At 62.6% G+C, this 25783-nt stretch overlaps 2 protein-coding genes across 2 annotated transcripts; one reads left to right on the plus strand and one right to left on the minus strand.

Annotated features, from left to right (window-relative positions):
- The first annotated feature begins 1588 nt into the window (after positions 1 to 1588).
- SCUBE3 (signal peptide, CUB domain and EGF like domain containing 3) lies at positions 1589 to 18950 on the plus strand. The gene is made up of 23 exons (XM_026053099.1): positions 1589 to 1700; positions 5807 to 6076; positions 6294 to 6419; positions 7510 to 7644; positions 7788 to 7913; positions 8325 to 8441; positions 10550 to 10597; positions 12691 to 12807; positions 13742 to 13864; positions 14505 to 14621; positions 14964 to 15086; positions 15353 to 15502; positions 15578 to 15652; positions 15727 to 15846; positions 15917 to 16075; positions 16159 to 16362; positions 16439 to 16600; positions 16971 to 17138; positions 17217 to 17378; positions 17498 to 17695; positions 18171 to 18323; positions 18449 to 18528; positions 18801 to 18950. The coding sequence occupies exons 1-23, from the start codon at positions 1589 to 1591 to the stop codon at positions 18948 to 18950; spliced, it is 3195 nt and encodes a 1064-aa protein (XP_025908884.1).
- A 3794-nt stretch (positions 18951 to 22744) lies between these two features.
- Positions 22745 to 25755, minus strand: RPL10A (ribosomal protein L10a). The gene is made up of 5 exons (XM_026053108.1): positions 25656 to 25755; positions 25504 to 25584; positions 25164 to 25312; positions 24151 to 24323; positions 22745 to 22947 (listed from the first exon to the last, which is right to left on the minus strand). The coding sequence occupies exons 3-5, from the start codon at positions 25219 to 25221 to the stop codon at positions 22777 to 22779; spliced, it is 402 nt and encodes a 133-aa protein (XP_025908893.1). The 5' UTR covers positions 25222 to 25312; positions 25504 to 25584; positions 25656 to 25755; the 3' UTR covers positions 22745 to 22776.
- Between the last annotated feature and the right edge of the window lie 28 nt (positions 25756 to 25783).

A 25783-nucleotide genomic window follows, 5' to 3' on the forward strand; every position in this document is an offset into this window, starting at 1 on the left:
CAGTCGGCTGCAGGGCCCCGGACGCGGCCGGGCGGGTGGCACCCGCGTCCCCAGCGCCGGCTCTGCCACCCGCCGGCGCTCGGCCCCTCGCGCTGCGCCCGGCGCTGGGGATTTGAGCCCGGTTTATGGCTGTTTATACTAATGCGCAAACCTGTAATTTAGAGGCTYGCTTATAAAGCAGCGTGGCCGAAGGGCTCGGCGCTCGTGCCTCGAGCGCTGGCTCCACGGTTAGAAGACGGGTTTTCCAAAAAATATTAAAGAGAAGTCGCTGAGTTTTTTGCGCTGCTTATGGTGACCAATGGCCAGGGGACGGGTGCTGGGTGCCCCGTGCGCGGCCGGAGGGTTCCGGAGTTTCTGCCTTGTGCCGGCCAGGAGGGCGCCGGGCTGTGCGCGGGGACAAGCGGAGCCTCGCCGGGACTCGACAGGCCTCGAGGCTGTGGAAGGGGCTGTTCCCGGGGTGCCTCGTGCCCGGCCGGGGCTGCAGCACTCATGGGATAACAGGATCGCGGGAATGGGATGGCGGGAATGCGATGGTGGCTCATGCTGTGGTCCCTACTGCCTCTGCCTGGCACGAGGTCACGTTTCAAGCTCAAGGACCTGAGTTTTAGCTGAAATAGGGCTGGCCATGCAGCCTCCAGGCCTTTCCCCCTCCATTTCCTMCCCAAATAAATGGCATCAATGGCAGCAGTCAAGTTCCCACCCTGGGAAAGGCTGTTAGCCACGCAGAGGCTGCCAGAGCATCACATGTGTCCCCGAGCACCAAGAGCCCGGGACCCGCTGCTGCCACCCGCGCAGCCCCCTTGCCGCCTCTCCCGGCGGGCCCAGCGTTTGTCCGCAGGCATTTGACGTTTTCCAGAGCCCTCACTGGTGTTTTGAGGTTATTTTGAGGCRCTTTGGTTCCCCTGGGCGGGCAAGCGGCCTTGTGCGGAGCCTCTGCTCCGCTCTGGGACACGGTGCCAGTGGCGTGGGAGGCCCCACGGCTGCCGGGCAGGTGGGAGCGCCGGGAGGCACCGCTGGCGGCACCGACCGGAGCGGGTCGGGGTGCCGGGCATGGAGGGAGCCCTCGCTGGCCCTCGCTGCCCCTGGCAAGGCCTTTGTGCGGCCGGGCGGGCGCCGCGGGGCCGTGCGCGGCCGGGCGGCCGCTGACCCCGCTGCTCCGGCGCCGCCGTCGCCATGGCTACCGGCCCCGCGGCCTCGGCGCACGCTGTAAATTCCTGCCAGGCCGCGAGCCCCAGGCCGGGGGGAGCGGAGCCGGCGGCGGCGGCGGCGGCGCGGGGGAAATAAAGGAAGAAAGGAAGGAAGGACGAAAGGGCGTTGCTTGGATGGAGCTCTCCTTTCCACTCCCCTTTCGCAGGTCCCCAGCACCAGGGCAAGGCGCCTGCTTCCCCCCCGCCGCCGCCGCGGCTCCCTTGCAGAACTGGAATTGGCTGGGATTATGTAGGAAGGCGAAGAAGGAGAAGGGATCAGAGCAGCCRCCAGAGAGAGGGCGATAGAGGCCACTTTGCTCCGAGTGCCCGGGGGTCTCCGTGCGCCGCTCCGTGCCTCCCTCCCGAGCGGCTCCCTCGCACCCTTCGGGCCGCCCGTGGCGATGGCCGCGAGCGCAGCGCGCCTGGCCGCAGCCTGCGCGCTCCTGCCGCTGCTGCTGCCGCTGCCGCTGCTGCTGCGCCCGCGCGGCGCGCGCGCCGACCACGGCGGCCGAGGTAAGGCAGCCGTCGCCGCGCCTCCCCGCGCCCGCCGCCCCTGCATCTGCCTTTCTTCTCTTCTTTTCCCCTTAACTCTTTCATCAGTTGCATGGCTCTTTTATTTATTTGTCCAGACTCTTTATCTCAAGGAAAAGAGGCTTAAAATTATGGAATGGAAAAAACAATGCATATCTATGTCTCATTCTGTGCCCAGCGGGGCAAAGGCTGCTGTAGGAGGGGGCTCCGGGGCTCTTCCTGCCCGGTTCGCGGGGACGGGGGTAGCGCTGCCCCTCCGGCGCGGCGGAGGAGGCGGAGGGCGAGCGCCGGGCAGGCCGGGGCGAGCGCCGGAGCTGCTGTCCCCAGGGCGGGATGATGCTGGGAGCTGCAAAGTTGCGTCCGGGCGCGGGTGTTTTCCATGTGCATGTTTTCTGCGTACCTGTTTCCACGCGGGTGTTTTCCGTGTGCATGTTTTCCACGCGGGTGTTTTCCGCGTCCGTGTTTTCCATGCTCGTGGGGAGCTCACGGAGAGACGTGCAGAGGGGCAAACAGAGAACCACGGCGGGCCCGGCACCGTGCCCGTCCCCATCCCTCACATGAGCGGTCTCATCTCAGCCAGCGGCAGCTTTTCCTACTTCACCGCTCCTGTCTTTGGCCTTTCTTCCCAAACCTTTCCTTTATGTTCGGGCTGCCCCTCTGCTCGCTTGTCCCAGGGCACCTCTGGATCTAACTTGCGTTATTCCTACAGACCACGACTAGAGCTATCGGGAGCCCGGCGTGCCGGCTCCTGCTGCCTGCTCTCGGCTTCCCTTTGCCCCCCTCCCCACCACCCACATACTCTGCCGGGGAGGTTTTTTTCCTTTTTTCTCCCTTTCCAGAGGGGTTAAGCGTAYGGAACATTTATGTTTGGCTCTTGCTGTTGTGGTAGCTGCATGTTCATGCTGGCGAGATAACGCAGGGTGCCTGGGCAGGACAGGGATGCGGGTGCTCAGCACCCTGTCCCGGTGGAGCTGGGGGTTTCAAGGCTGGGGCTTTGTCATTTTCAGAGTGTCCTTAGAGTCACCGCAGGCTCTGCAGGAGGGCAGGTTTGTCAGGGCAGCGGGAGCCCAGTCCCGTGTAAAAATCCGTGATTTAGCCCCAGAAAGGAATGCTTAGGGGTTTTCTCCCTCCCCATCCCCAAATTATCTATAGCGTACGCATTGCTTTCATTTCTTATCATAATATTTATTTGTTAAGGCCCTCTCAGTTTCCAGTTCCATTTAAGCCGGAGCCAGAATTGCATTAAAATAGCAAAGTAAAATTCCATCGTGCAGAGACTTGACAGATCCCTGCGGGGAACGAAAGGGGTGGAGTGAGGGGGGAGCCGACGCGGAGCCGGGCCCCGCGCGCCCCGACGGGCCCCGCTCTCCGAGACCGGGCGCAACTTGGCTCCGGGAGGATCGGCCAGCTTTGCCGGGGCCAGAGGTGCCGCTGGCTCCCGCCCCAGGGAAGCGCATGGGGAAAGGAAGGAGTTTTGCAGCCGGTTGCTCCTGGATCCCCGCGTCCCTGGGATGTTCCTTGTGCCCAAAGCCACCCGCTGCTGGGGATGCACCTGCGGCACCAGCGGGGCTCGGGGGTCCTTTTGGAGCCACCTCTGCATTGCTCCCATTGCAGCCCCGGGATGGGGCTCCGGGGCTCCCGTCACATCCGCCACTTCTGTGCCCAGCCCCTCTGCCCTGGCGGGACATGAAATGAAACGCCAGTTCAAAGGGGGCTTTGACGGGGGGCACCCGACGCTCCCGTGTCCCGATGAAAATGGAGAGAACCCCCTTTTTGTCACTTCCAACGGGAGTATAACCCGACACCTCGAGTCTTCCAGTACTGAGATGCATTGCTGTCTCCACATGGCACAGGACCCATTTTTTTCTATTCATTTTATTTTATTTTTTTCTATACTTTTTCCCCTTGCACACTGTCGTGGCCAAGTCATCCATGTAGGAAAAAATAGGCAGGACTAACCTTAACCTTCACTTTGAAAATTATAAGTCCCCAGAGAGAGGCCCGAGGAGAGGCTGCCGGCGGCAAATAACGTGCGCTCTGTCTTGCCGGGCCGGGGGGGCTTCGGCCGGGCCCCCCCGGATTCCGCTGCCGCCTCCTGCCTTTGTTGCTCCCCAAACAGGAACCAAACACGCCCATTTTGAACCAAAACCTCCGCGTTTTGATAAAGCACAAAACCAAGAACAGCAAAAATCCCCCGGCAAACTAACGCGTCTTTTGGCTCGGAGCATCCCACCCTCCGCCAAAAAGCTGCGTCCGAGGGCTTTAAAGTACAAGCAGGGGAGAAATCTTGTGGAAGCCCCTTGAGGGGGCTGCAATATTGGGGACCCCCCCCCCCAAATCCAAGGAAGCACCAAAGGGGGCTGCAATGAGGTCGTGGGAATGGGGCGCTCGAGCTTCCAATGCCGGCAGCTCCATCGACATCTCGCCCTCAACATCCCGGTGCCAGAGCGCATCACAGTGCCGGCAGGATTCTCCTAGCTGGCATGGAATGGGGGGGGGCTCTTAGTCCCCCGCTTCCAAAGCGCTACTGAACTTATAAAGCTTTAATTTGGCGTTAGGGCCGGCTGGAAACTCGGCACCGCTGCCAGGAGCTGCGCGCTGCCCGCCTCRGAAAGGCTGCTCCTATACAGGCCGATATAAAAAGAAAGAGGCAAATCGATTTGGAAAGAAAAGTTGACCTTTTTAGCAAAGAGGGGGGAAAATGACGGCCCTTTGCTTATTTAGGGGTTTCCGGGGCTTTTTTTTTTAATGTTTTTTGCCTCCTTACCTCATCTCCTTCAAATTTGCCTGACCTTCCAGCCTCCGGAGAGGAGCGGTGTGAAAAAGAAGGGAAAAGAAAATAGAAATGAGGAGAGAGCCTCAGTCCGGGTCCTAAAAATAGACGGTGGCTGCGGTATTCCTGGTGTATCCCACTGGGAGCCTGGCGCTCCCAGAGCTGCTCCGCTGCTGCCAGCTCCGGGGCGAGTGCTGGAAAATCCCATCGGCATCAAAAGCGGGATCGGGACAAGGGAAAGGCTCCGGATCCAAACTCCTCTGGCTCCTACTGGGATGAGGATTTTGCTCGTAGAGCGTCATCAGGGACTAGGTTTGGATTCCCCTGGCCTCGGTACCTGCTGCAAGCACCTGCCTCTGTCTGCTGCRATTTTGCTCCAGAGCAAATCCATTTATTTCATGGGTAAACACTGCTTGCAAAGGGAAAAGCTTCCATTTTTTACCCATTTCAGACTTTTTTCTCCCTAACCGACTCCGTTTGAAAGACATCTTTTAAGACGGGCTTTTCTCACCATCTCCAAACACGCTGAAATTGGGATTTTTGCCAAGATAAGAACAGTTCCTTGGGTGTTTGGGTGGGTATTTATTCACTCTTCCCACACACATGCTTTTTTTTCCCCATTTTCCCCGTTTTCCTGCTCCCATAACCTTTCCGAATGTCTCCCACTTTGGAAAAATTACAGAGCAGTGAATTTGGGCTGTTTCCTTTTGCCCTTTAGCTGCCATGTAACCTTTCCAAAGTTGGAGGAATTGCAGAATGGAAAGAAAAAGGGGAAAATAAATGGCAGAAAAGCTCCCCCATGCAGCATTGTTTGGGGCCTCACGCAGCCGCTGCTCATTGTGTTGCTTTGAGAGCAGAGAAGGAAAAAGAGCGTCAAAGAGAAGCAAAAGAAAAAGCCCTAAAACAAAAGTGAGATTTCTGGCAAAACGCTGGGAAAATTCCAAGCGGGAGCGGGCGCGTTGGCGGCGCCCCCRCGGACGGCAGAGGCTGGAAGGGCCTCCCGGGGAGGATGCTGGCGGTCGGTGTGATGAGCGCGCGGGTCTCGGCGGCGCGGCGCGCGGTGACGGCTGTGCCGGGGAGGCGGCGGTGCCCGCGGGCCAGGGCTCGGGGCACACAGCGCATCCGAGCGCGCGGTAAACATTGATCCAGGGTGCCGGCACGTGTGGCTGCCTCCGCCGCGGCCGGCCTCAGGACCCGGCTCCGGAGCGYGGCCTCGCCGGGGGTTGGCGCCCCCGCAGATCCGGTGGGAAGCGCCCCGGCCGGCCCCGGCTTCCCGGGCGTTTTCAGCGCAGTCCCTCTTGGCTCCTGTGCCTAGGGGTGGAAAGCCGTGCCGGAGATGGCGGGAAGCTGGAGGTGGACTGGAGGGGTCAGAGCAGCACAAAGCCCATCGCCCGTGGCTTCGGGGCTGGGAGCCGGCCCCCCAGCCCGGCTCCAGGCTTCCCAACGGATTTTCCCCCCGCAGATGTGGACGAGTGTGTGGAGGGCACCGACAGCTGCCACATCGATGCCATCTGCCAGAACACCCCCCGCTCCTACAAGTGCATCTGCAAGTCTGGCTACAGCGGCGACGGCAAGCACTGCAAAGGTAGGGAAAAGCCCGGAAAAGCCAGGCAGGACAGAGGGAATCTTGGCATCTCCCTCCAGCCCCATGTGCTTGCATCCTGGCACTGCCCTTTGGCACCGTGGCGCTCCAGGTTTGCTGCTTTGCGTGCCTTTGGGGGCCGTCCTTGTCCCCAGGCTTGCGTGCGCGCCCGTGCAATGAGTTCGCAGGCCTCAGCGCGGGCGCCTCTGCCCTCTCGCAGACGTGGACGAGTGTGAGCGCGAGGACAACGCCGGCTGCGTCCACGAGTGCGTCAACATCCCCGGCAACTACCGCTGTACCTGCTACGACGGCTTCCGCCTGGCCCACGACGGCCACAACTGCCTAGGTACGACCGGCGCGGGGACCCCGCGGAGCCCGGGGGCTGCACGGGACGAGGGGGACCCTGCTGGCCTGGGGACAGCGAGCGCCGGTGGCAGGTGGCTCATCCCTGCATCACAGGGGCGGAAYGGGGATGCGCTCGTCCCGGCTTTGCAGCGGATAGAGCCGGGCCCGCGCGGCCGCCCTCGCCTTCGTTAGCGCGGGGTCATTAATGAGCTCATCGCCGGGAGGAAGCGGCGCAGGGGCAGGGATTAGGGCGCATACGCTTTGCATTAGCCGCCGCCACGGGGCCTGCGCAGCCCCCCGGCGCGGGGGGGTTTACACAGCTGGACGGCGCTCCGGGCGGGCGGCCCTGCCTTCCTCTCCCGCGGGAGGATGAGCCCACGGAGAAGAAAGGGAAGCCGGGCTCGGAGCGCGGCCGACGTAATGTGTTTACGGAGTTGCGGCCGCGAAGGCCGGGCGAGGAGGAGGAGGAGGGGGCGCGGGGCACCGCGCAGCGTCTCCCGCTTCGCAGGCGCTTGCTCGGCTCATCCCGCCCGGCTATCGCTGCCGCCTCCGGATCAGAGAGTGTCACGGCCAGGGAGCAGAGCTGAAGCCTGGGTGGCTTTTCTGTACCCTCCTGGTGCCCCCATTCCCATGGATGCATCCTGGAGCGCCCGGCCTCAGCATACTGGAGCCAGAGCACGAGCGGGGCCAGGGCTGGAGTGGAACAGCCCTTCCCGGGCGACCTTTTGAACCGGGCAGGAATCCCAGCACTGGCCCCGCTGCYGAGGCCGGGGGGCTCCCAGCCACCTCTGGCACTTAATAAAACCAGCAGTAGGGCGGTGATGCCGGAGCCGCGCGGCGGGTCTGGAGCGGGAGCCGGAGCCGCGCCGGGAGGCGCTCACACCCTTGTTATGAACGGGGGATTCGGGGACAGCATTCCGGGCTCGGGTGGGATGGAGCTGGGCGCGCTCCAGCTGCCTGCTGCTTCCTGCATCCCGCTGCAAGGTCATGGCTGCGTGCGGAGCATCCCGTGGTGCCCCGGGATGGGGGGCGTTCAGGGAACCCCCTCCTCAGTGCTCCGGTGCTCGCCACTTGCTTTGCTTTACCCGCAGACCTGGACGAGTGCGCCGAGGGCAACGGCGGCTGCCAGCAGACCTGCGTCAACATGATGGGCAGCTACGAGTGCTTCTGCCGCGAGGGCTTCTTCCTCAGCGACAACCAGCACACCTGCATCCAGCGCCCCGAGGGTGCGTGCGCCGGCCCGCGGCCTYTGGTGGTAGCAGGGGGCTTGGGAGGCCTGACTGCCTCCCTCACCTCCACGGAGCAGCAGGGGCTGAGCGCGGCGACCTGGTGGCCGCTTGGGCCCATTTGCCGCCTTCTCTCCCTTCAGAGGGGATGAACTGCATGAACAAGAACCACGGCTGCGCCCACATCTGCCGCGAGACGCCCAAGGGTGGCATCGCCTGCGAGTGCCGCCCGGGCTTCGAGCTCACCAAGAACCAGCGGGATTGCAAGCGTAAGCAGCGCGTGCGTGCGCACGCGGGGCGTYTGCATGCGCACGGGGGGCATCTGCACAGTGCCCTCCACTGCCCCGGCCCGCCAGCGCRCGCAATGTCGCATCCCAAGGCTGGGCACAGCGCTGGGGCCGGCTCCCCCGCCGGGAATTGGGGCTTTCACCATGTCTGCTCTGGGCCAGCGACTCGCTGGCCCTGCCAAGGCAACTGCCACACGGTTAGAGCGCGATCCCCTTGCTTTTCCTTTGCTCCTTACTCGCCATCTGCAGCGAGCCTGTAAAACTGCAGCTGAAATGGGCTGCTGATGCAGCCAGCCCCTGTCCCCTCCCAAAAGCATCACGGACGCGTGGGGGGCAAGGGCAGCACTGCGGCACCCCCGGCCGCGGTGACTGCCCGGCGCTTTGCTCCCRCAGTGACCTGCAACTACGGGAACGGCGGCTGCCAGCACACGTGCGACGACACCGAGCAGGGCCCCAAGTGCGGCTGCCACGTCAAGTTCTTGCTGCACGCGGACGGCGTCACCTGCATAGGTGGGTTCACATTCCCGGCCAGAGCTGCGGCGCCCATGCCTGAAGCGCGTGGTTGCTCGCCGAGCCGCAGGGATGGGGCATTCCCATCCGCGGGAAGGACAGGAGGGATTTTGGGGTGGGAAGGGCGAGGTTTTGGTCTGGCCGTAGGTGCTGGGGCAGCCTGAGCCACGTGCGCTCCCACCGGGCGCTTCCTGCGCGCGCTGCCCTGCTCTGCAGCAAGCGGCTCCCTTGCACTGGTGCCCTGGGGCGCTGCACCCCTGCAGGCAGCAGTGTCTTGTCTCAAAAGCAGTTTCTGGCTCAAAGGCCAGAAAAACATGCAAAAAAAAATCAAACCCACCAGCCTAGCCACCCCCCAAATTGTCCTTTTCCTGTGTGTTTTCAAATTGTAAAACATCAAACAGAGATAGAAGTTTTTACTGGTTTCAGCTGCTCAGGCCACAGAGCAGCTGATTTGATTTAAAAAAATGTTACGTTTGGGGAGTGATTAAGTCCACAAATTGCTTGAGATGTTTTAGTCTTTATTGCAAAATTAAAAAAAAAAAAAAAAAAAAAAAAAAAAAAAGACAAGGGCATTGGAAGCAACTGAGAAGCAGCGGAGAGGTTTTGGGCTCCTCATGCCCCTGCTGTGCCTGAACAGCAAATGCTCCGCGTTTCCCGAAGAGGGTTTCATCCTCCCCTGGAAAAGGGGCTGGAAAAGCGCCTGGAAGAGCCGAGCCCTCGTTGTGGGGATGCTCCAAGGGTTTGTCTGCCCTGAGCCATTGGCTCTGGTGCCAGTCCCAGTCTGTCCCTGGGCAAGTGCTCCCTGCTCTGCTTTTCACTACCTTAACCCCACCGCCGTTGCTGCTCCATGGTGAATCCCATTCCCTGCCTGCTGATGCCCGCGGCCTCCGCTCGCCTCCATGCCCCGGCACGCAGTGAGCCGGGGTGGCTCCGCTTCCTCTCCCTCAAGCAGCCTGTGCCCTTCGGCACTGTCCACACCRCGACCTCTCCACTGGGGCTGCACCGGGGGATTAGCTGGGAAACGGCACCTGGAGCTTCCCAAAGCCACAGGGAGCAGCTTCGCAGAGGGTCGCGGTGCTCCAGGTTACAAAGGAGACAATTCGCCTTGTGGAGCGCCCTGTCCCCAGCCCTGAGATCCTCATCCCGGCCAGGGCTCCGTGCCCGGCGCCCGCTCGCTCCGGGCTCACTCCCGGTGCCGGCCGGGGGCTCCGGCACGCAGGGAACAGTGCGGGATTGTGCCGGCGGCTGCACTCGCCCGGCCTGCAGGGCTGCCCAGCCGGCAGATTTACAGCCCAGCAGCAGGAACCTGCTCAGATTTGTGTAACCGCCCTTTTCCTTTTTTTAATTATTTCTCTATACACTTATATATATTGYGTGTATATCTACACATATAGAGTTTGGTTTTACAGCCAGGGCTCGGCCAGCCTCTCTCCCCRGCTCTGTTTTTCCCTACACGTTTCAGGACAGGGGGGTTAATCTTACAGTTGGGGATGGGCATAGGGTGCGCTGGTCCCGCGGGCCCCGCGCCGGCTCGCTCGGCTGTGGCGGAAGCGCCCCCAGCCCCTCGGAGCCGCAGTTTCATTAGGCCGCGGCCGGGATTTTTTTTTGTTTTGTTGTTTTTGGGGTTTTTTTCTTCATTTTTCCACTTTTTATTGCCGCCTTTAAAAAGGCAGCTAATGAGTAACATGCCTGCGAGCGGCGCGGGGCCAGCCCCATGGCTCCCGCCAGGCCTGCGGGAGCGAGCAGGAGGGAGGCCGCCGGGGAGGCCGATGACCCCATGTATTTATATTTGYGCACTAAAAGCAGCCTTTTTAAGGGAAAAGGGAAAAAAAAAAGAACCAAGAAAGGACAAGAGAAAAAATGTCCTCTGCATTAGAGCCATCCGCAAGGCCCCGCGGCTCCAAACCTTCCCACCTGACTCCATCCATGGAGCAAGCACCCGGTGCCAACCCGCTTCCCTGCACCGTGGCATTCCCAATCCTAGGGCTTTGCACCCTGGATGGAGCAGGATGCAGCCGGGGGTGGACAGCAGCCGGCTCTGCGGGAGCCTCTGGCTTTTCCGGGGCCATGCGCCCTTTCTAAATGTCGTTTTTTGTAATGTCAAGCAGGGGAGCGACACTTCCAGCAACATGTTCTCCTTGAGACGTTTTCTAATGGTAAATATTCCCGTTCTCGCCGTGTCTCTGGAGGGCTCCTAACMCGCAGGCGGCCGTGCCCGTCGGGCCGAGCGCGCCCACTAACCGCATGCCTTGCTCCGCGCTGCGGGAGGGAGCAGGGCCGTGCTCCAGGCTCCCGCGCGGCACCGTGCTGGCTGCTCCGGCACCCGCTGCTCTTCCCCTGGAGGCGACAGGATGCAGGTGCCCGGCTCCTGCCAGAGGACCCTGGTCCTCACGAGGAGATGCAAGCGCCTGGGGCAGGATGGGCTGAGCCATGTGCTATCCAGGTGCAGCTCGCTCCGGGTCATCCCCCAGCCAGCAGGAAGGAGGGGAAATACCAGGATGCAGCGGCCTTGCCCCCATTCTGAGGAACTCGGGCTGCAGGAGCTGTGCTGCAAGCAGGGAAGCTCATCTGGGGTTGTGCCAGGGAGGTGCAACCTTATAGCTCGACCGGGATGAGCCGGGAGCTCTCTGCACTGCGGGACGCCCTGGCTGCTCTGGGAGTGCTGCTGGGGGCTCCGCTTGTCCTCAGGGATTTGCAGGCGGCTTTGCAAGGAGGAGGCAGGATTTAGGCTGGTGCAGGGGTGGGGGACTTGAAGCTGCTCTGGGAACACCAGTGCTCAGCAGGTGTGCATTCAGGGATTCCCAGGACCAAGCTGGGAGCAAGTGTGTGCACGCACGCCGGGGGACGCCCCGGCAAATCCGCTTGGATCCAGCGCTTGCAAACCCCGGGCGCCACTTTGCAGCGGAGGCTGCRCTTGGCTGCACCAGCGCAGTGCCCCGTGCGTCCTGAATCCACAGAGGTGCTCGGGGCACTCGGCCCCGTCGCGTTTGCCCGTGGGGGCTGCGCTTTGCAACAGGGCTGGCGCTGAAATCACAGGGAAAAGAATTAAAACCCAGGCCTCTTTGTTCTGCCATTAYGGGACATCGTATAAATAGCAGCCGCGAGGCGAGCACAGGACGATCCCGGCCCCGGCAGCGCGTGCTTGCAGCCTCTAGTCACTGGTGCCCCACACGGCTCCCGCGAAGGGCGCGAGAACCTGGGATTTGCTCTTTCCAAGGAATTTTCTTCAAGGCATTTCCCGGCGGGCTCCTTGAAGCGCCGGCGCCCGCTCCGCCAAGCGAGCGGCGACGCTTTATTGCCCTTTGTGAACAACTTAATGCTCCCCGGGCCATTGTTCTGGCGCGCGGGACCAGCGCCGCAGAGGGATCTCCCAGGGCAGCCGTCAAGCCGAAAATGCCTCATTTACTCGAGTGGCCCTTCTCGGCCTGCCAGCCACAGCTGACTTTGATAATGCTGAAATAATTAGCTTTTTTTCCCCCTTAATTGGCCTTTTTTTTTTTTTTTTTTTGATTTTTTCTTTTCTCTTCCCACTGGTGCACCCCCCATGCATGTGTGCGCGTGTGTCCTTGTTTTGCAAAGCAGCTCCCAAATAATTCGCCCTCCACACAGCTCCCACGTGCTGGCAGTGCAGGGGTGAGGAAGGGCCGGATTCACTCCCGCTTCCCAAGAGGGCTCGGGAACTGCTTGCCTTTGCACGAGCCTCTCTCCAGCCTTGGGTTTAGGTCCCCAAATCCCAAAGCTTTTTTTTTTTTTTTTTTTTTTGTGCTTTCTGTGTTTTTTTCCCAGCACATTTGGGAATTCTGCCTCCTTGCCCAGTGTGCTGCCCGCAATTCCTGCATGACAGCTGGGGAACCACATCCCAAATCCTCTCCTGGGAGTTTATCAGATCAGCTTGTATTTTCAGTAAGGGGTGGAAGAGCCGGTGCGCTTCCTGCTGCCCTTCCAGCCTGCCCGGCTCTCGCTCGGGACGTCTGCGAGGCAGGGGAGAGTGGCTGGGTGCAAGCGGGAGGGCTGCGAGCTGGGCTGGGATGAAGATGTGGGCGCTTTTCCAAGCCCTTTTTGCCTCCAGAAAGGGTTTTTGCAAGCCCTTTTTGCAAAGCCAGAGGAATCGGGTGCTTTCCAGGTCCAGTGGAGAGCTGCTGCGCAGCCGCAGCGCCGGAGACGCCGCGGGGCCCGGGGCGGGTGACGGTGGGTGATGACGGGGGGCCCGCAGGCGGCTCACGCGCCCGTCCTCTCCCTGTGCACACAGAGACGTGCGCCGTGAACAACGGGGGCTGCGACAGCAAGTGCCACGACGCGGCTGCCGGCGTCCACTGCAGCTGCCCCATGGGCTTCATGCTGCAGCCCGACCGCAAGACGTGCAAAGGTGAGCACGGCGCGAGCGCGGCCCTTCGGGAGCGCCGCCGGACGCCGCGGAAAGCCGGAGCTGCCGGCGGGGCCGGCGCCTTCCTGCACAATGCTGCGCCGGGAGTGAAGCCCCCCGAGGCGCCCGCGTGCAGGGGTGTCCTGGGCGGCCGGCGCCTGCGTTTCGTCTTTCGGCACCTCTGGGAACTTGACCCCGCTTGAAAGGCGAGTGCTGAAAGCTCCGGCTGCCCTGACGGACTCCAGAGCCCCTGCCCCTTAGGATGGGGGGATTTCGAGCTGTCGCTTCTGCCRTTTCCAGGCAAGCGCCGTAACCCTGAGCCGCAGCCCTGCGGCTGCTGCGCCTTTATTGCCCCTGCGAGCTGTGTTTATGGCTACAGAGCTCGCAAGAGTAGAGGAAAATCCCAGCCCGGGATGGGGGCAGCTCAGAAACGGCTCCTCTTGCTGGGCTCCATCCACTGCACAGGCCATTTCCTAGCAGTAAATCTTCCCATTAGTAGGGAGAAAAATAGTAATAAAAGAAAAATGATTCCTCTGTGAGCTTTTTTGCAGGCTCCTGGGGCTCTTTGTAGATCTTGGGGCATCCTTTTAGCTGGGTTTGTGGCAAGAAAATAAGGACGAGGAGGTGAGGCTGGAAAATTGCTTATGCCCTCGAGCCGCTGGGTGAGGTGGTTTCTGCTCCCGGTTTGCTCCTTTTTCCCTAGTGCTCCGGGTCCTTGTGACTCCGCAGAATCCCACTCACCTCCCTCGGAGGTGGCACGTGGTCCTGGAGGCGGGGAGCAGCGGGAAGGAGCACAGGAATCGCGGCATTGCCCCGGGGCTGGGGTGGCACCTCCGTCCCCAGCGGCAGCAGCGGCCGGCTCGGGTGGGGACATGGCATTAGGGCCACGTCCCCCCGGGAGCTCCCCGGAGCCTGACGGGCACCCACGTCCCCGCAGACATCGACGAGTGCCGGCTCGGCAACGGCGGCTGCGACCACATCTGCCGCAACACGGTGGGCAGCTTCGAGTGCAGCTGCAGGAAGGGCTACAAGCTGCTCATCAACGAGAGGAGCTGCCAAGGTACCACCGGGCGCCGCCGCGTTCGTGCCGCGCTGGTGCCAGCTCCACATGTGGGCGCGTTCTGCAGACCTCCCGGGCCTCCCTTTGGCGGGTGGAGGAACACGAGGCTGCTCAGTCACCAGTTTTTGCTCCCCTTGGGGGGAAAAAGGGCTTCTTGGCAGATCCTTGGGGATTAGTGCAGGATTTGGGTCCCGGGCCAGGGCTGCTCGCTTTGATGTGCAGAGCTGGGCCCGGCCCGGCTCCCATCGCGGCAATGCCGGGATCTTCTTGCAGCAGCTTATCCACATGCYGGGCCTGCCAGGTGGAATTGGCCTTCTCTGGGTCTCCAGTGCTGGGAATACGGCCCCCACATGTCCTGGGAGCCGGCTGGCTTCCCGCTTGGGAAGAGTGGCAGGATGTGCCCTGCCTTGTCTCTGCCCTTCCTGGGAAACTTCCCCTTGCCAGCCCTGCATTCCTGGTGCGGGAACAGGGGCTTCCTCCATGGGCCCGTTGGATTGGGGGCTTTTCCGAGGGTTTCCGCTCTCCCTCTTTCCCCTCCGTGCCGCTGAGCGGCGGGCAGGGGGGCCGGGTGCGGGTAGCGGCCCGGGCGCCGGCGCTCGCTGCTCTTTCCGCCTTGTGCCCATCCCCTGCGCCCTGGCAGACATCGACGAGTGCTCCTTCGACCGCACCTGCGACCACCTCTGCATCAACACGCCCGGCAGCTTCCAGTGCCTCTGCAACGAGGGCTACACGCTCTACGGCCTCACGCACTGYGGAGGTAGGGCCGGGGCGGCCCCGCGTGCGGCCAGGGGGGAGCCGGGAGCGCTGGGAATCATAGAATGGGAGCCACAGCGGGACCCCCTCGTGATTGCACGAGACACGTGGCCATCCCCCCAGCCGGAGCAGCCCCGGTGCCTGCAGGGATGCTCCTGGTGCCTGCAATGGGAAAATGGGAAGGGACCTCCTGGGCTTCCCAGCTCTGTGGAGAGGCTCCCTGGCATCGCTGCCGCGCTCCGCTCTGGCTGCATCGGGGGCTCAGGGACGAGCACCGGGCTGGGTGGCCGCCGGGCCCGAGGCCTCTCGGCGCCCCTCGCCCACCGCCCGCCGCCCCCTCCCGCAGATGTGGATGAGTGCAGCGTCAACCGCGGCGGCTGCAAGTTCGGCTGCGTCAACGAGCCCGGCGGCTACCGCTGCACCTGCCCCGCTGGCTGCAAGCTGCACTGGAACAAGAAGGACTGCGTGGGTATGTTGGCACAGGGTCCCTGCTCCCGGCGTGCCCAGCAGGTCCTGTTGGTGGAGCAGGGCATTCCAGGGCATCCCGTGCCCTCCGGGGCTGCTTTAACCCTTGGGATCCCCTGCCACTTGTTCATGGATCCGCATGTGACGTGTGATGCTCTTCCCRTGTTCTCTCAGCCCTGGCACCTTTCACCGTGCTGGGGGCTGATCCGCTTGGGCAGAGCCCAATTTGGCCCTTTTCACCCCAACAAATGCCAGCGCCCCCATCTCCAGCGGGGGTGGGCAGGCAGCCGGGGGGTCCCTCAGCGCTCGGCGCCTGCCCGCTAGGTTCGGTGCCACCGCGGGCCACGCTCACGTGCAACAAGACGGGCAAGAAGGAGAGCTGCGCCCTCACCTGCGCCTCCAGGGCCCGCTTCTCGCCAGGTAGGGGCCCGGCGGCTCCGCGGCCTCCCCGGGGCCCAGGGCGCCGCTGAGCGCCGCGTGTCCCTGTGCCCGCAGAGTCGGAGAGCAGCTACTCGCTGAGCTGCGGCACGCCGGTGCCGCGCGCCGCCAACGGCAGCCAGCCCTGTGCCGGTAAGTGCGGCGCGCCGGGACGGGGCGGCGCGGTGGGACCCACAACACTCAGCCCGCGCCGCCCGTCCCCGCAGAGACGGTGGCCGGCGCGCTGCCCGTCAGGCAGAAGGCCTCCTTCAAGATCAAGGACGCCAAGTGCCACCTGCACCCGCGCGCCAAGGGCAGGCAGGAGGAGGCGGGCAAGGCGGCGGCAGGTGAGGGGGGGCGCAGGCGGCTCGGGCGGGCGGCGCGGGCACGGGCTCAGCACCACCTCGGCCTTTGCAGGCGCGGCGTCCTGCTCCGACTGCCACGTGGCCTTCGTGCACCTCAAGTGCGACTCCTCCAAGAAGGGCAAGGGCCGCCGCGCCCGCAACTCGGCCGCCAAGGAGGTCACCCGCATCACGCTCGAGTTCGAGGCCGAGATCAAGGCGGAGGAGGCCACAGGTGGGCACAGGGCTGCCCTACGCCCTGCGGCGGCTGCGGGGCCGCCCGCTCCCTCCGCTAACGCTCCCGTGTCCCTCCCGCAGCCGGCTGCAACCTCCACTGCCTGCGGCAGCGGGTGGAGAAGAAGCTCAAGGCGGCCATCAAGGCACTCAAGAAGTCCATCAACCAGGAGCGCTTCCTGCTGCGCTTCGCTGGCATGGAGTACGAGGTGGCGCGCAAGCTGAGCGGGGCGCCCGCGCGGCACGAGAGCTGCGGGCCTGGCCAGCAGCGCCTGGGCGCCAAGTGTGGTAAGGGACCGCGTGGCCGTGTCCCCCGCACGCCCTCCGGCCACTGCCAACGCCGACGCCGCCTCCTGTTTCTCAGTTAGCTGCTCGCAGGGAACCTACTACCACGGGCAGACGGAGCAGTGCGTGCCCTGCCCGCCCGGCACCTACCAGGAGAGGGAAGGGCAGCTCTCGTGTGACCTGTGTCCCCGCAGCGACGCCCTCGGCCCGGCCGGAGCCACCAACATCACGGGCTGCACCGGTACCGGGGCGAGGACGGGCTGGGAAGGGCGCGCGAGGCAGGGACACGGGGACGGGTGGCCCAACCCCACATTATCCGGGCACCACCGAGGGCAAAGCTTGGACGCAACCCCGTGCCACATGCTCTAGGGGACCCTGCATGTGCAGGGGGGTTGCACTAGATGACCTCTGAGGTCCCTTCCAACCTTAGGCATTCTATGATTCYAAAGCTGCCCCAGCAGGTGCCCTGGTGGATGGAGCGGGATGTGGGAGGCTGTGCCCGGGTGTCCCGGTTGAGCCTGTGGGCAGGGAACAGCTCCAAGGAGGGAAGGGGCCGGGTGCAGGCARCCGGTCGGGCGCTGGTGCCGCACACTGACTGGGGCGTCCTGCAGGCCGCTGTCCCCCTGGGCAGCACTCGGCCGACGGCTTCCAGCCCTGCCAGCCGTGTCCGCGCGGCTCCTACCAGCCCGAGGGCGGCCGCGCGCTCTGCTTCCCGTGCGGCGGCGGCCTCAGCACCAGGCACGAGGGCGCCGTCTCCTTCCAGGACTGCGACACCAAAGGTAGGGGCGCCTCCGCGGTGGCTGCCGCCCGGGCCCGGGCGCCGGGGGCTCACGGTGCCGTCGGCTCTGCGCCCGCAGTGCAGTGCTCGCCCGGGCACTACTACAACACCAGCGTGCACCGCTGCATCCGCTGCGCCCTGGGCACCTACCAGCCCGACTTCCGCCAGAACCACTGCGTCGCCTGCCCCGGCAACACCACCACCGACTTCGACGGCTCCACCTCCGTGTCCCAGTGCAAAAGTAGGAAACGGGCCCTTTGAGGGGCCTTGGGGTGGCTCCGTGCTTTGGGGCAGGCGCCGGGGTGGCCGCACGACCCCGTGTGCCCGGTGGGAGCCGCTGTGAGCTCTCCTGCTTTGCAGACCGCCAGTGTGGAGGGGAGCTGGGTGAGTACACGGGCTACATCGAGTCACCCAACTACCCGGGCAACTACCCGGCCAACGTGGAATGCACCTGGAACATCAACCCGCCGCCCAAGCGCAAGATCCTCATCGTGGTCCCGGAGATCTTCCTGCCATCCGAGGATGAGTGCGGGGACGTCTTGGTGATGCGGAAAAACTGTAGGTAACCGAGCGCTTCGGGGTGCTCGCGGGAGAAGGCAGGGGAGGAAAAAGCCATGGGGCGAAGGGAATGAAAAGCCCCGTCCCCGGGTGCTCTGCGTGTGTTTGTGTGAGACGGAGCGACCGGCATTGYTGTCCTTGTGCTGGTGTCAGTGTCACCTTCCCTCCCCAGCACCCACCAGACATGGAGGGGTCACTGAGCTGCCTTACACTTGTGTTGCTGCCTTCTTGGGGCTTCAGGTCTCCTTGTTTGGGCTTAGAAGCCCAGTTTGGAGCAGCRGAGCAGCAGTGGAGTCGCAAAGCCCTCAGTATCTAATAGGCGGGCTAGAAAAGTTCAGCCGCTCTGACCACCGGCCTCTCTGGGTCCCCGGTTTTCTTCTTGTGCCCCTTGCTCTAAACATTTAAACACAGGGCTGGTGGTAGCGGGAGTCCCCCCGCTGGTGGCATCACAGGGTCCCCACGGTTGCCCTTGCAGCCTCCCCCTCCTCCATCACCACCTACGAGACGTGCCAGACGTACGAGAGGCCCATCGCCTTCACGGCCCGCTCGCGCAAGCTGTGGATCAACTTCAAAACCAGTGAGGCCAACAGCGCCCGCGGCTTCCAGATCCCCTACGTCACCTACGATGGTGAGTAGGCACCCGGGTTGTCCCAGCTCGGGTCTCCTGGGGGAACATACGGCCACCCGACCGGGCCAAGCAAGTGTCCCCAGGGCCAGCAGCTCGTGCCCTGACTCGATTTCTCATCGTTGCAGAGGACTACGAGCAGCTGGTGGAGGACATCGTGCGGGACGGCAGGTTATACGCCTCCGAGAAYCACCAGGAGATACTCAAGGTGAGTGTCCCTACATGGCCCTGGACTCTCCTGGCCAAGGAGCGGCGCTTGGGTCTTTGCACGGTCCATGATCACCATCCCACAGCCAGCTTTGCTCTGGACTTGGCCCAGGGATCCTGCATGGATTCGTTGCAGGGCTTTGGGACCATCTGCTCTGACAACTGGAGTGGGAGCGGGGAGGGATGGGAGCGCCTGGGTCTGGGTCTTGAGGGAAGGCTCGTCCATGGGGCGCGCTGCRGCTCGCGGTGACTGGCTGCTCCGCTTGCCTCCAGGACAAGAAGCTCATCAAAGCTTTCTTCGACGTGCTGGCGCACCCCCAAAACTACTTCAAGTACACGGAGAAACACAAGGAGATGCTGCCGCGCTCGTTCATCAAGCTCCTCCGCTCCAAAGTCTCCAGCTTCCTCAGGCCTTACAAATAGCCCTCTGCACCCACCGCCTCCCAGGCCACCCTCCATGCAAGGAAACGTTCTTCTCCCTCCTTTCTTATTTCCTTTTTTCTCTTTCCTCCTCCTTGGCTTTGGAAACCAGCAGGACCGCCAGGTCTTGCTCCGCAGATGCCTCCACTCGGTTTCTCCTCTGCTGCCTCCGGCCCTGCCCCAGCAAAGCCAGGGCTTGGCGAGGCCGTGCTGGCCTCCGCCAGCCGCGCTGCCAGCGCGGGGACGGCCCTTGCTCCAGGGAAACCCGGCCTCTYGAAGCAGCTTCATCATTTCAGCAAACCCGAGTGCCGCCGCCTGCGCTGGTGCCAGCCTGGCCTTTCGGTTGCCCTTTGCATTATCCGCCACTTCCTCCTCGCGTCCGCACCACATCTGTCTCCGTTCCTAGATGCCAGCAGCGTGTCCACATCCCCGCGCCCACGGGACGTGGCCGGGCTCGTTTGGCCGCCCGCACGCGGGGCCGGCGGCAGCCGGACCCAGCAGCTCCGCGGGGCGGGCGAGCGCGGTCCGGGCAGCAGAAGGTAGCGCCACGTTTGTCGTGGCCCGCAGGGCTCCGGCAGCGGCGCGGCTTTGCAGAGACCGGGCAGAGAAGATGCATACTTTGTTGAAAAGAAAACAAAGAAGACAAAGGATATTTAAATAATAATTAAAAAAAAAGAGATAAAGGACGGAATGCGCGACAGCAGCCGAGCGGCGGCGGCGGCGGTGGCCGTCCCTCCGGAGAGCCGGGCTGGCGCTCCGCGTTTGGAGGCGAGCGCGGCCAAGCCACGTTCCCGGAGAACAATGTCTGGCTACACGGGAGAAAACATGGAATGAACGGGAGCGACTTTCAGCCAGGCTCATTCTTGTCCCCTAACAAACACGTGTGCCAAGAACCCAAGACTTTCTTACAAGCTCTGCCAAAGAGTAACTCGTTGACAGGAAAGCAAGCTTCGTGAAGACCAGGAGTAAATGTTTGTGCACTAGGATATTCTCCTTTCTACCTTTTTCGTATGTATTAAGTGCAATCATTTGAGTCTCCTTTATATTATTTAGAGGGAAGGTTTTTTTCTACTAGAAACTACCATATTTATACCTGCCTGAGAAGTGGGAAGGGGTGTTTGTAACAAAAACACCCAGCCAAACACAGCTCTGGATCGATGGCGACCGGCGTGGTGCTGTTCTCCGACCTTGGAATCCTTTCTGCCGATGCTTGTCCCTGGTGCCACATGCTTGGGGTGGAGAGGAAGAGGAGCCGCTGCGGGCGGCGCCGTTTAGCCGTGCCGACGGGCGGCGAGCGGGCGCYTCCGATCCCGGCTGCGAGGTACGGATCAGGCTGGGGAGGAGCCCCCGGCCGCACGTGGCCCCGTTCCCTGCGTCGGGCAACCTGGGGTTTTGTTAATGCGTTGGAAGAGACGCTGGAGGCTGGAAGCGCAGTGAGCCGGAGTGCGGTGCCACGGCTGGAATGCCTGGGCCAGCCAAGGCGGGAGCCGGGAGCGGCTCCGCGCAGCCGGCCCCGAGCAGCTCCGGCYGCCGCAGCTGACACCCCTGGAGCGCCCGGATTTTCCTGGCTGCGGTGCCTTGGCCCCGGGAACCCAGTGGGGCTGCCGGGACCCTGCCGGCTTCCCTTTCATTCCCGCCCACCTTTCCCAAGCGCCGCAGGCGGGAGCCGAGGGCCCGCTGGGGCCAGCGGGYGGGCGAGCGCTGCAGACGGGTTTGTCCCCCGGCATCGTCCCCTGGCGCCCGGCCACAGAGGGCACCTGGGGACAAGGCCCCCCTTCATTCCCCTCCTCCTCCTCCTCCTCAGGCTCCCCAGACCTCGCTGCCTTTCCCACCCTCCCGTCGGCTCTTGGCCGTCATCTCCCCTCGCGGCGCTTGCGACTTCATCCCTGTCTTGCTCCTCTAAAGGTCSTGGAGCTGTCGGGAGTCAGTGTGGTCGACTCATGGCTTCTCTGCTTGTGCTTCCCTCCCTTCCATCCCTGTCCCCGCCTGTCTCGGGCTGTCCTTCACACGCCTCTGGGACGAGCGCTGCTCCGCGGGAGCCCGTAATGAACGCTTATTTATTGCTTTGCCCGTTCCCGACCWTATCCCACTCTTTTGGGGCCCTAGCTCAGCCCTTGCTGCCACGGGGAGCAGCCGCTTTCCCCCCRCGAGCGGCTTCTGGGCCCCATTAGGAACTGGGACTGGGTTGGGGCTGGCAGCTCGTGCTGGGCTTGGGCCCCCAGCCGCGTTCGCTGGGACCGTCTGCGCTGATTGGGAGCAGCTGTGGAGCTGGTTACCCGTCCCGCGCCCGGCTCCAGGCCCGGGGCGGCTCCGCAGCTGGGGGCCGACATGGTTGTCGCTTGCTTGGTGTCTGCAAGCAGCGGCTTTGATGCACAAGGGCTGCTGCAGGGATTTGGGAGGGGGGTTTATTGCTCTGGGGCAGCTGCAGCAGGGCAGCGACCGCTGAAAGGCTCTTTCCCATGCAGACAGATCGGAGCGGACGGAGGAGCCCCGCGAGGGGACGCGGAGCGGTTCCTCCGTCCTGCCGTGGTGGGTGCGGGTGCCGCGGCTGCTGCCGGCCCCGCGCSGCTCGGCCAGGCRTGGAGGCCCCGCCGGTGCCACGCRGGTCGGCCTCCTACTCCTTGGGTCCTTCCCGGGCTCTTTCCTACCGCTCTGTTCCCAGAAAATCCTCCTTTTGCAGCCACGTGGCTGGAAGACGCAGGAGGTTGCAGCCCGAGGGAAGTGCTGCTCGGCCCACACAGTCGTCGCGCTTTGGCTACCACGTGGTCACCCTTTGGCTACCACGCTGTCCCCAGGGCTCCCCAGGGTGCCCGGCCTGCAACGCAGCCTCCCRCTACCACCACCCCAATCCAAGAACCTTTTCCCTCCTTTCACTACCACTCTCATAAAAACGCAGCTTAAAAAATTCATGGGGCCTTCRGAAAGCGCCCCTGCAGTTAAATCCATCTCCCTTCCCCCTCTGCGAGACTTGGAAAAGGTTTCAAAGGCTGAAAAGAGCATCAGCCGCCTCTGTGCTGTACAGGATTGTTTCAGCGTAGGAAGCATAACTGAGGGTGGCTCTTTTTCATGTTGGAATATTTATATCTGCCTTTTGCAGCGGGCCACCACTTACCATCTCCAGCAAAATGATTCAAGTCATGGGAACGATGTAGTTCATAAAGTTATTTGCACTTGATTAAAAAAATGTATCTGAACTTTGTAAAAAGAAATGTTTGCATTTTGTATTGTCTTTTTTTAATTATTAAATGGAATTTCTTGGTGTTGTGTTGGTCTTTCAGAAACAGGCTGTGGCGTTTATGCTCAGGGTTCCCAACACAGGATCCCCAGCTCTTTTCCTTGTTTTGAGCCTGCACAGGCCCACTGTTGCCCCAGTCGCTGCACGATGGGTTTACCATCTTCATTTGCAGGATGCTGCAGATCTCGTTGCTGGAGGCCCCAGCAGCCCCTGGAGCTGCCGCTGCAGCCTGGGCAGAGGAGCAGGGGCAGCGGCCGGGACGGCCCCACGTCCTCTGCACCCGCCTTGCAAAGCTTCAGCTTTGGGCACCAGCCCCAGCTTTACCCCGTCTAGAAGGTCCAACAGGGCTGCTCCCGCTCCGGCCCTGAGCGCAGGRCAGGTGGATGGGTTTTGCCCCATGTCAGGAATGGGCCTTTCTTTGGGGCCAGTCTGGGGGCTCAGTTAAGCTCGTCCCCCTCATCCCTTCCCACTCACCAGCTTTCCTGCTCTATGGACCCGAGCAGCTCTGCCCACGCGCCTCCCCTCCCAAGCGGCTCAGGAGAAGCACAACCACGTGCCCGGCTGTAGGTAGCCTAAAAGTTTATTGTGGCCTGGCTAGTAGAGGCGCTGGGGCTTGCCCATGGTGCTCTTGATGTAGAGCGCGCGCACGTTCTGCCAGTTCTTCTTCAGCAGTGACACCAGGAAGTTGATGGCCAGGTGGATGTTGTAGACGAGCTCGTCCTCGGTCATCTTCACGTGGCCGACGGCCACGGCCAGGCAGAGCACCTGGTGACAGGGACAGAGCGTCACTCACAGCTAGAGGCGGCGCAGGGAAGCAGAACCTCTGCCCAGGGATCTGTCTGCTCAGGGTGCACAGTCAGCACTGCTGGAGCTTCTCCTTGGACCAGATCCCTTAACTTGAAGGCACACTTGAAGACACAGAGCTTGAGACCCAYTACAGCCAGCACAGACTCTTATTTAACTTCCCAAATGCCGTAGCTCCCTTAGGAGAAGCCCRTTCCAGACCTCAGCCCCGCGCTCCGCCAGCCTCCCGTGCCTGCCCCAGCGGACCCGCTCCTCCGGAGCGCTCCCATGACCGCGCACAGCAGCAGCTGGATGGAGCCCTCAGCAGCAGCTCGCACGGGTCCCACTTCCTCTGCGCACAGGTGACCCGAGGCAGGGAGCGTCGCTGCCACCGGACAGGAAACGCAGCAGGGATGTGCAATTCCATTGAGCAGATCTCTGTTTTCATTCTGCTCCCTGTCCCGTTCGTTAGGCAGCCCTGGCAGGTGCGCTGCAAACCACCACCCAGCTCCTACAAACCAGCGGCTCCAGACCTGGCTGCCGAACGCCACGCCAGCTCCGCTCGCGCTGGCACCAGCCGCCGCTGCCCTGCAACGCGACCCAGGACGCAGCGTTCCCGAGGGAAGCGCCAGGCAGTCCCAGCTCAGCCAGGGAGCCACGGAGGCGCCGGGCAGCTCTCGAGCTCGCCGTGCCCTTGTGGTTGCTGTGTCCTCGGCCCAGAGCGGTAGGAGCCCAGGGATGCTCCTCGCTTGGCAGAGCTGTTAATTCCGGAAAACTCCCAGCCCCAGAGGCCTGGGCAGGATTCCTTTGGTTCAAGGCAGGCTGCTCTGTGACCCGCTCCCTGCAGCCCTTAATGTGCGCGCGCAGCCCTTGGCGCCGGGGTGGGTTCAGGCTCTCCACCCACTCGCTGTGACGAGTGCTAAYTGCAACCGACTGCGCTCAACATCGAGACACACTCGGCATCTGCTCCAAGATCTTTCAGCTACCAATAAATTATTCCTCTTTTGCAGTTACGAGCCCAACACTGGTTACTGTGTCCCCTTGCAGCATAGAAGGGCCCTGGGACTCATCCCTGGTTGTTGCAGAACCTGCAGGGACACCTAKAGCCCGGAGCAGGGAATGCAACAGCACAGCAAGGCCCCAGGAACGGGGCTGTTCCGAAGCCAAAGCGCCCTGTTCATTTACCTTCTTCATCTGAAACTTGATGGTGGACTTGACCTCGTCAACCTTGGCCACCAGGTTCTCATTGTGAGTGAGGAGAGAAGGGAACTTGCCAGCCTTGTTCAGGCCTGGGCCCAGGATACGAGGGATCTGCTTGATCAAGGACTCCGAGGCCAGGAAGGCATCGTACTTCTTGGCTGCAAGGAGACAGCGCAGGCAGGTGAGGGAGCGCTCCAGGCACTGCTGCTCCGTCTCCTCGCACCCKGACCCGTGCGAGCACCCGCTCCTGCCACCCCAGCCACGTCCGCCAGCAGCCCCGTGCACCTACCAGATGTCCCTTATTGCTCCTGAAGTGTTTGCTGAGTCCCATGCACTTACTGAACACCCGTTACTTCTCTTCAGTATTTGCTGTACTATGGTTAAAACTCAATCTGAGACCCACCAGGGCCTTCTGCCCTATGCCTGCACAAGCACASAGGCATCACCATTATACTGGTGCACTTACAACTCCCTAATTCATCCGGATTCAGTGGGAAGCTTTCCTTGTCTGCAAGGAGCTGGATTTGCAGGAAGGGAATGATTTCTATTACTTTCTATTCTGTGATTTCTTTCTATTATTTCTAAGTGAAAATAAGCAAATGTCATTTAGTTTAAGTCGTGCAGCATTAAGTTGCAATGGATTTTTGCTTCTACTTCTATTTGGCCTTTACTGCTCTCTCTCTGGGCAGGATAATAAAGAACACCTACGGGTGAAACTCTGAGGGAAAAGGGGCAGTTTTCCTTTGTCTGTCCTTGCTGGAAAGGGCTGTCACTATTTCCTGACTCCCTTCAGTGTTGACCTGTCAGCCAGCTCTTTTAAACCAGGCTGTTCTCCTGAGTACTTTCTACACCGATTCTGATAGTGAAGACCAACTATGGCTGGTTTCCTTTATCTCGCAGTTACCCATAATGGGAAAACCTGAGCGTGGGGAGCAGCAGCGCTGAACACTCGCCCCCTTTTCCCGCTCATGCCACCAGCAAGCCCCCCCTTGACTCACCCAGCTTCTTCACCAGCTTCTTGTTCTTGTTGAGCTTCTTGAGCGCCTCTATGTCCATGTGCGGGATGTCCACGGCCTTGGCCTCATCGCAGTGCTGCTGGTCGCCCAGCAGGCACACGGAGAACTTGGGCCGCGGCGTGGACTTGAGCCTGCGGGACGAGCGGCGCTGAGCGGCGGCCGCGGCCCCGCGCCCCGGGCGCCCGCGCGCCCGCCTTACCGCGCTGCGGCMGGCCCGCCCGCCCGCGGGCCGGTGCGGAGGGCGCCGCGGCCGCCCCGCACCTCCCCTCATGTTTTGGGACCCAGGGTGGGGGTCCGGCCGGAGGGCGCGGCGCGGCCCAACCTGACGGTGCCGGAGAAGCGCTTGTCTTTCTGCGGGTCGTAGTTCTTCAGGCTGATCTGCAGCTCCACGGTCTCCACAAACCTGCGCGGAGAGGAGGCGCTCGCGCCGGGCCGGGTCGGGCCGGGCCGGGCCGGCGCCCCGCGGGCTCTTACTTGCGCCGCTTGGTCTTGCTCCCCTGCAGCACCTCCTTGACCGCCTCGTACAGGGTGTCGCGGGACACTTTGCTGCTGCGGGGGGCAAAGGCCGGGCGCCATCAGGCCCCATGGGGCGGAAGCGCCGC

This window comes from Nothoprocta perdicaria, unplaced genomic scaffold (genome assembly GCF_003342845.1).
Source record: "Nothoprocta perdicaria isolate Ctin4 unplaced genomic scaffold, notPer1 scaffold_97, whole genome shotgun sequence".
Classification (NCBI taxonomy): domain Eukaryota; kingdom Metazoa; phylum Chordata; class Aves; order Tinamiformes; family Tinamidae; genus Nothoprocta; species Nothoprocta perdicaria.

Bases quoted from the DNA above. Each gene is read 5' to 3' on its own strand.
- RPL10A (XM_026053108.1), bottom strand. From the start codon at position 25,221: ATGGACATAGAGGCGCTCAAGAAGCTCAACAAGAACAAGAAGCTGGTG. The intron at 24,324-25,163 runs GTGAGTCAAGGG...GTCTCCTTGCAG, and splicing joins GAAGCTGGTGAAGAAGCTGG to CCAAGAAGTACGATGCCTTC. The intron at 22,948-24,150 runs GTAAATGAACAG...CCCTGTCACCAG, and splicing joins TCAAGTTTCAGATGAAGAAG to GTGCTCTGCCTGGCCGTGGC.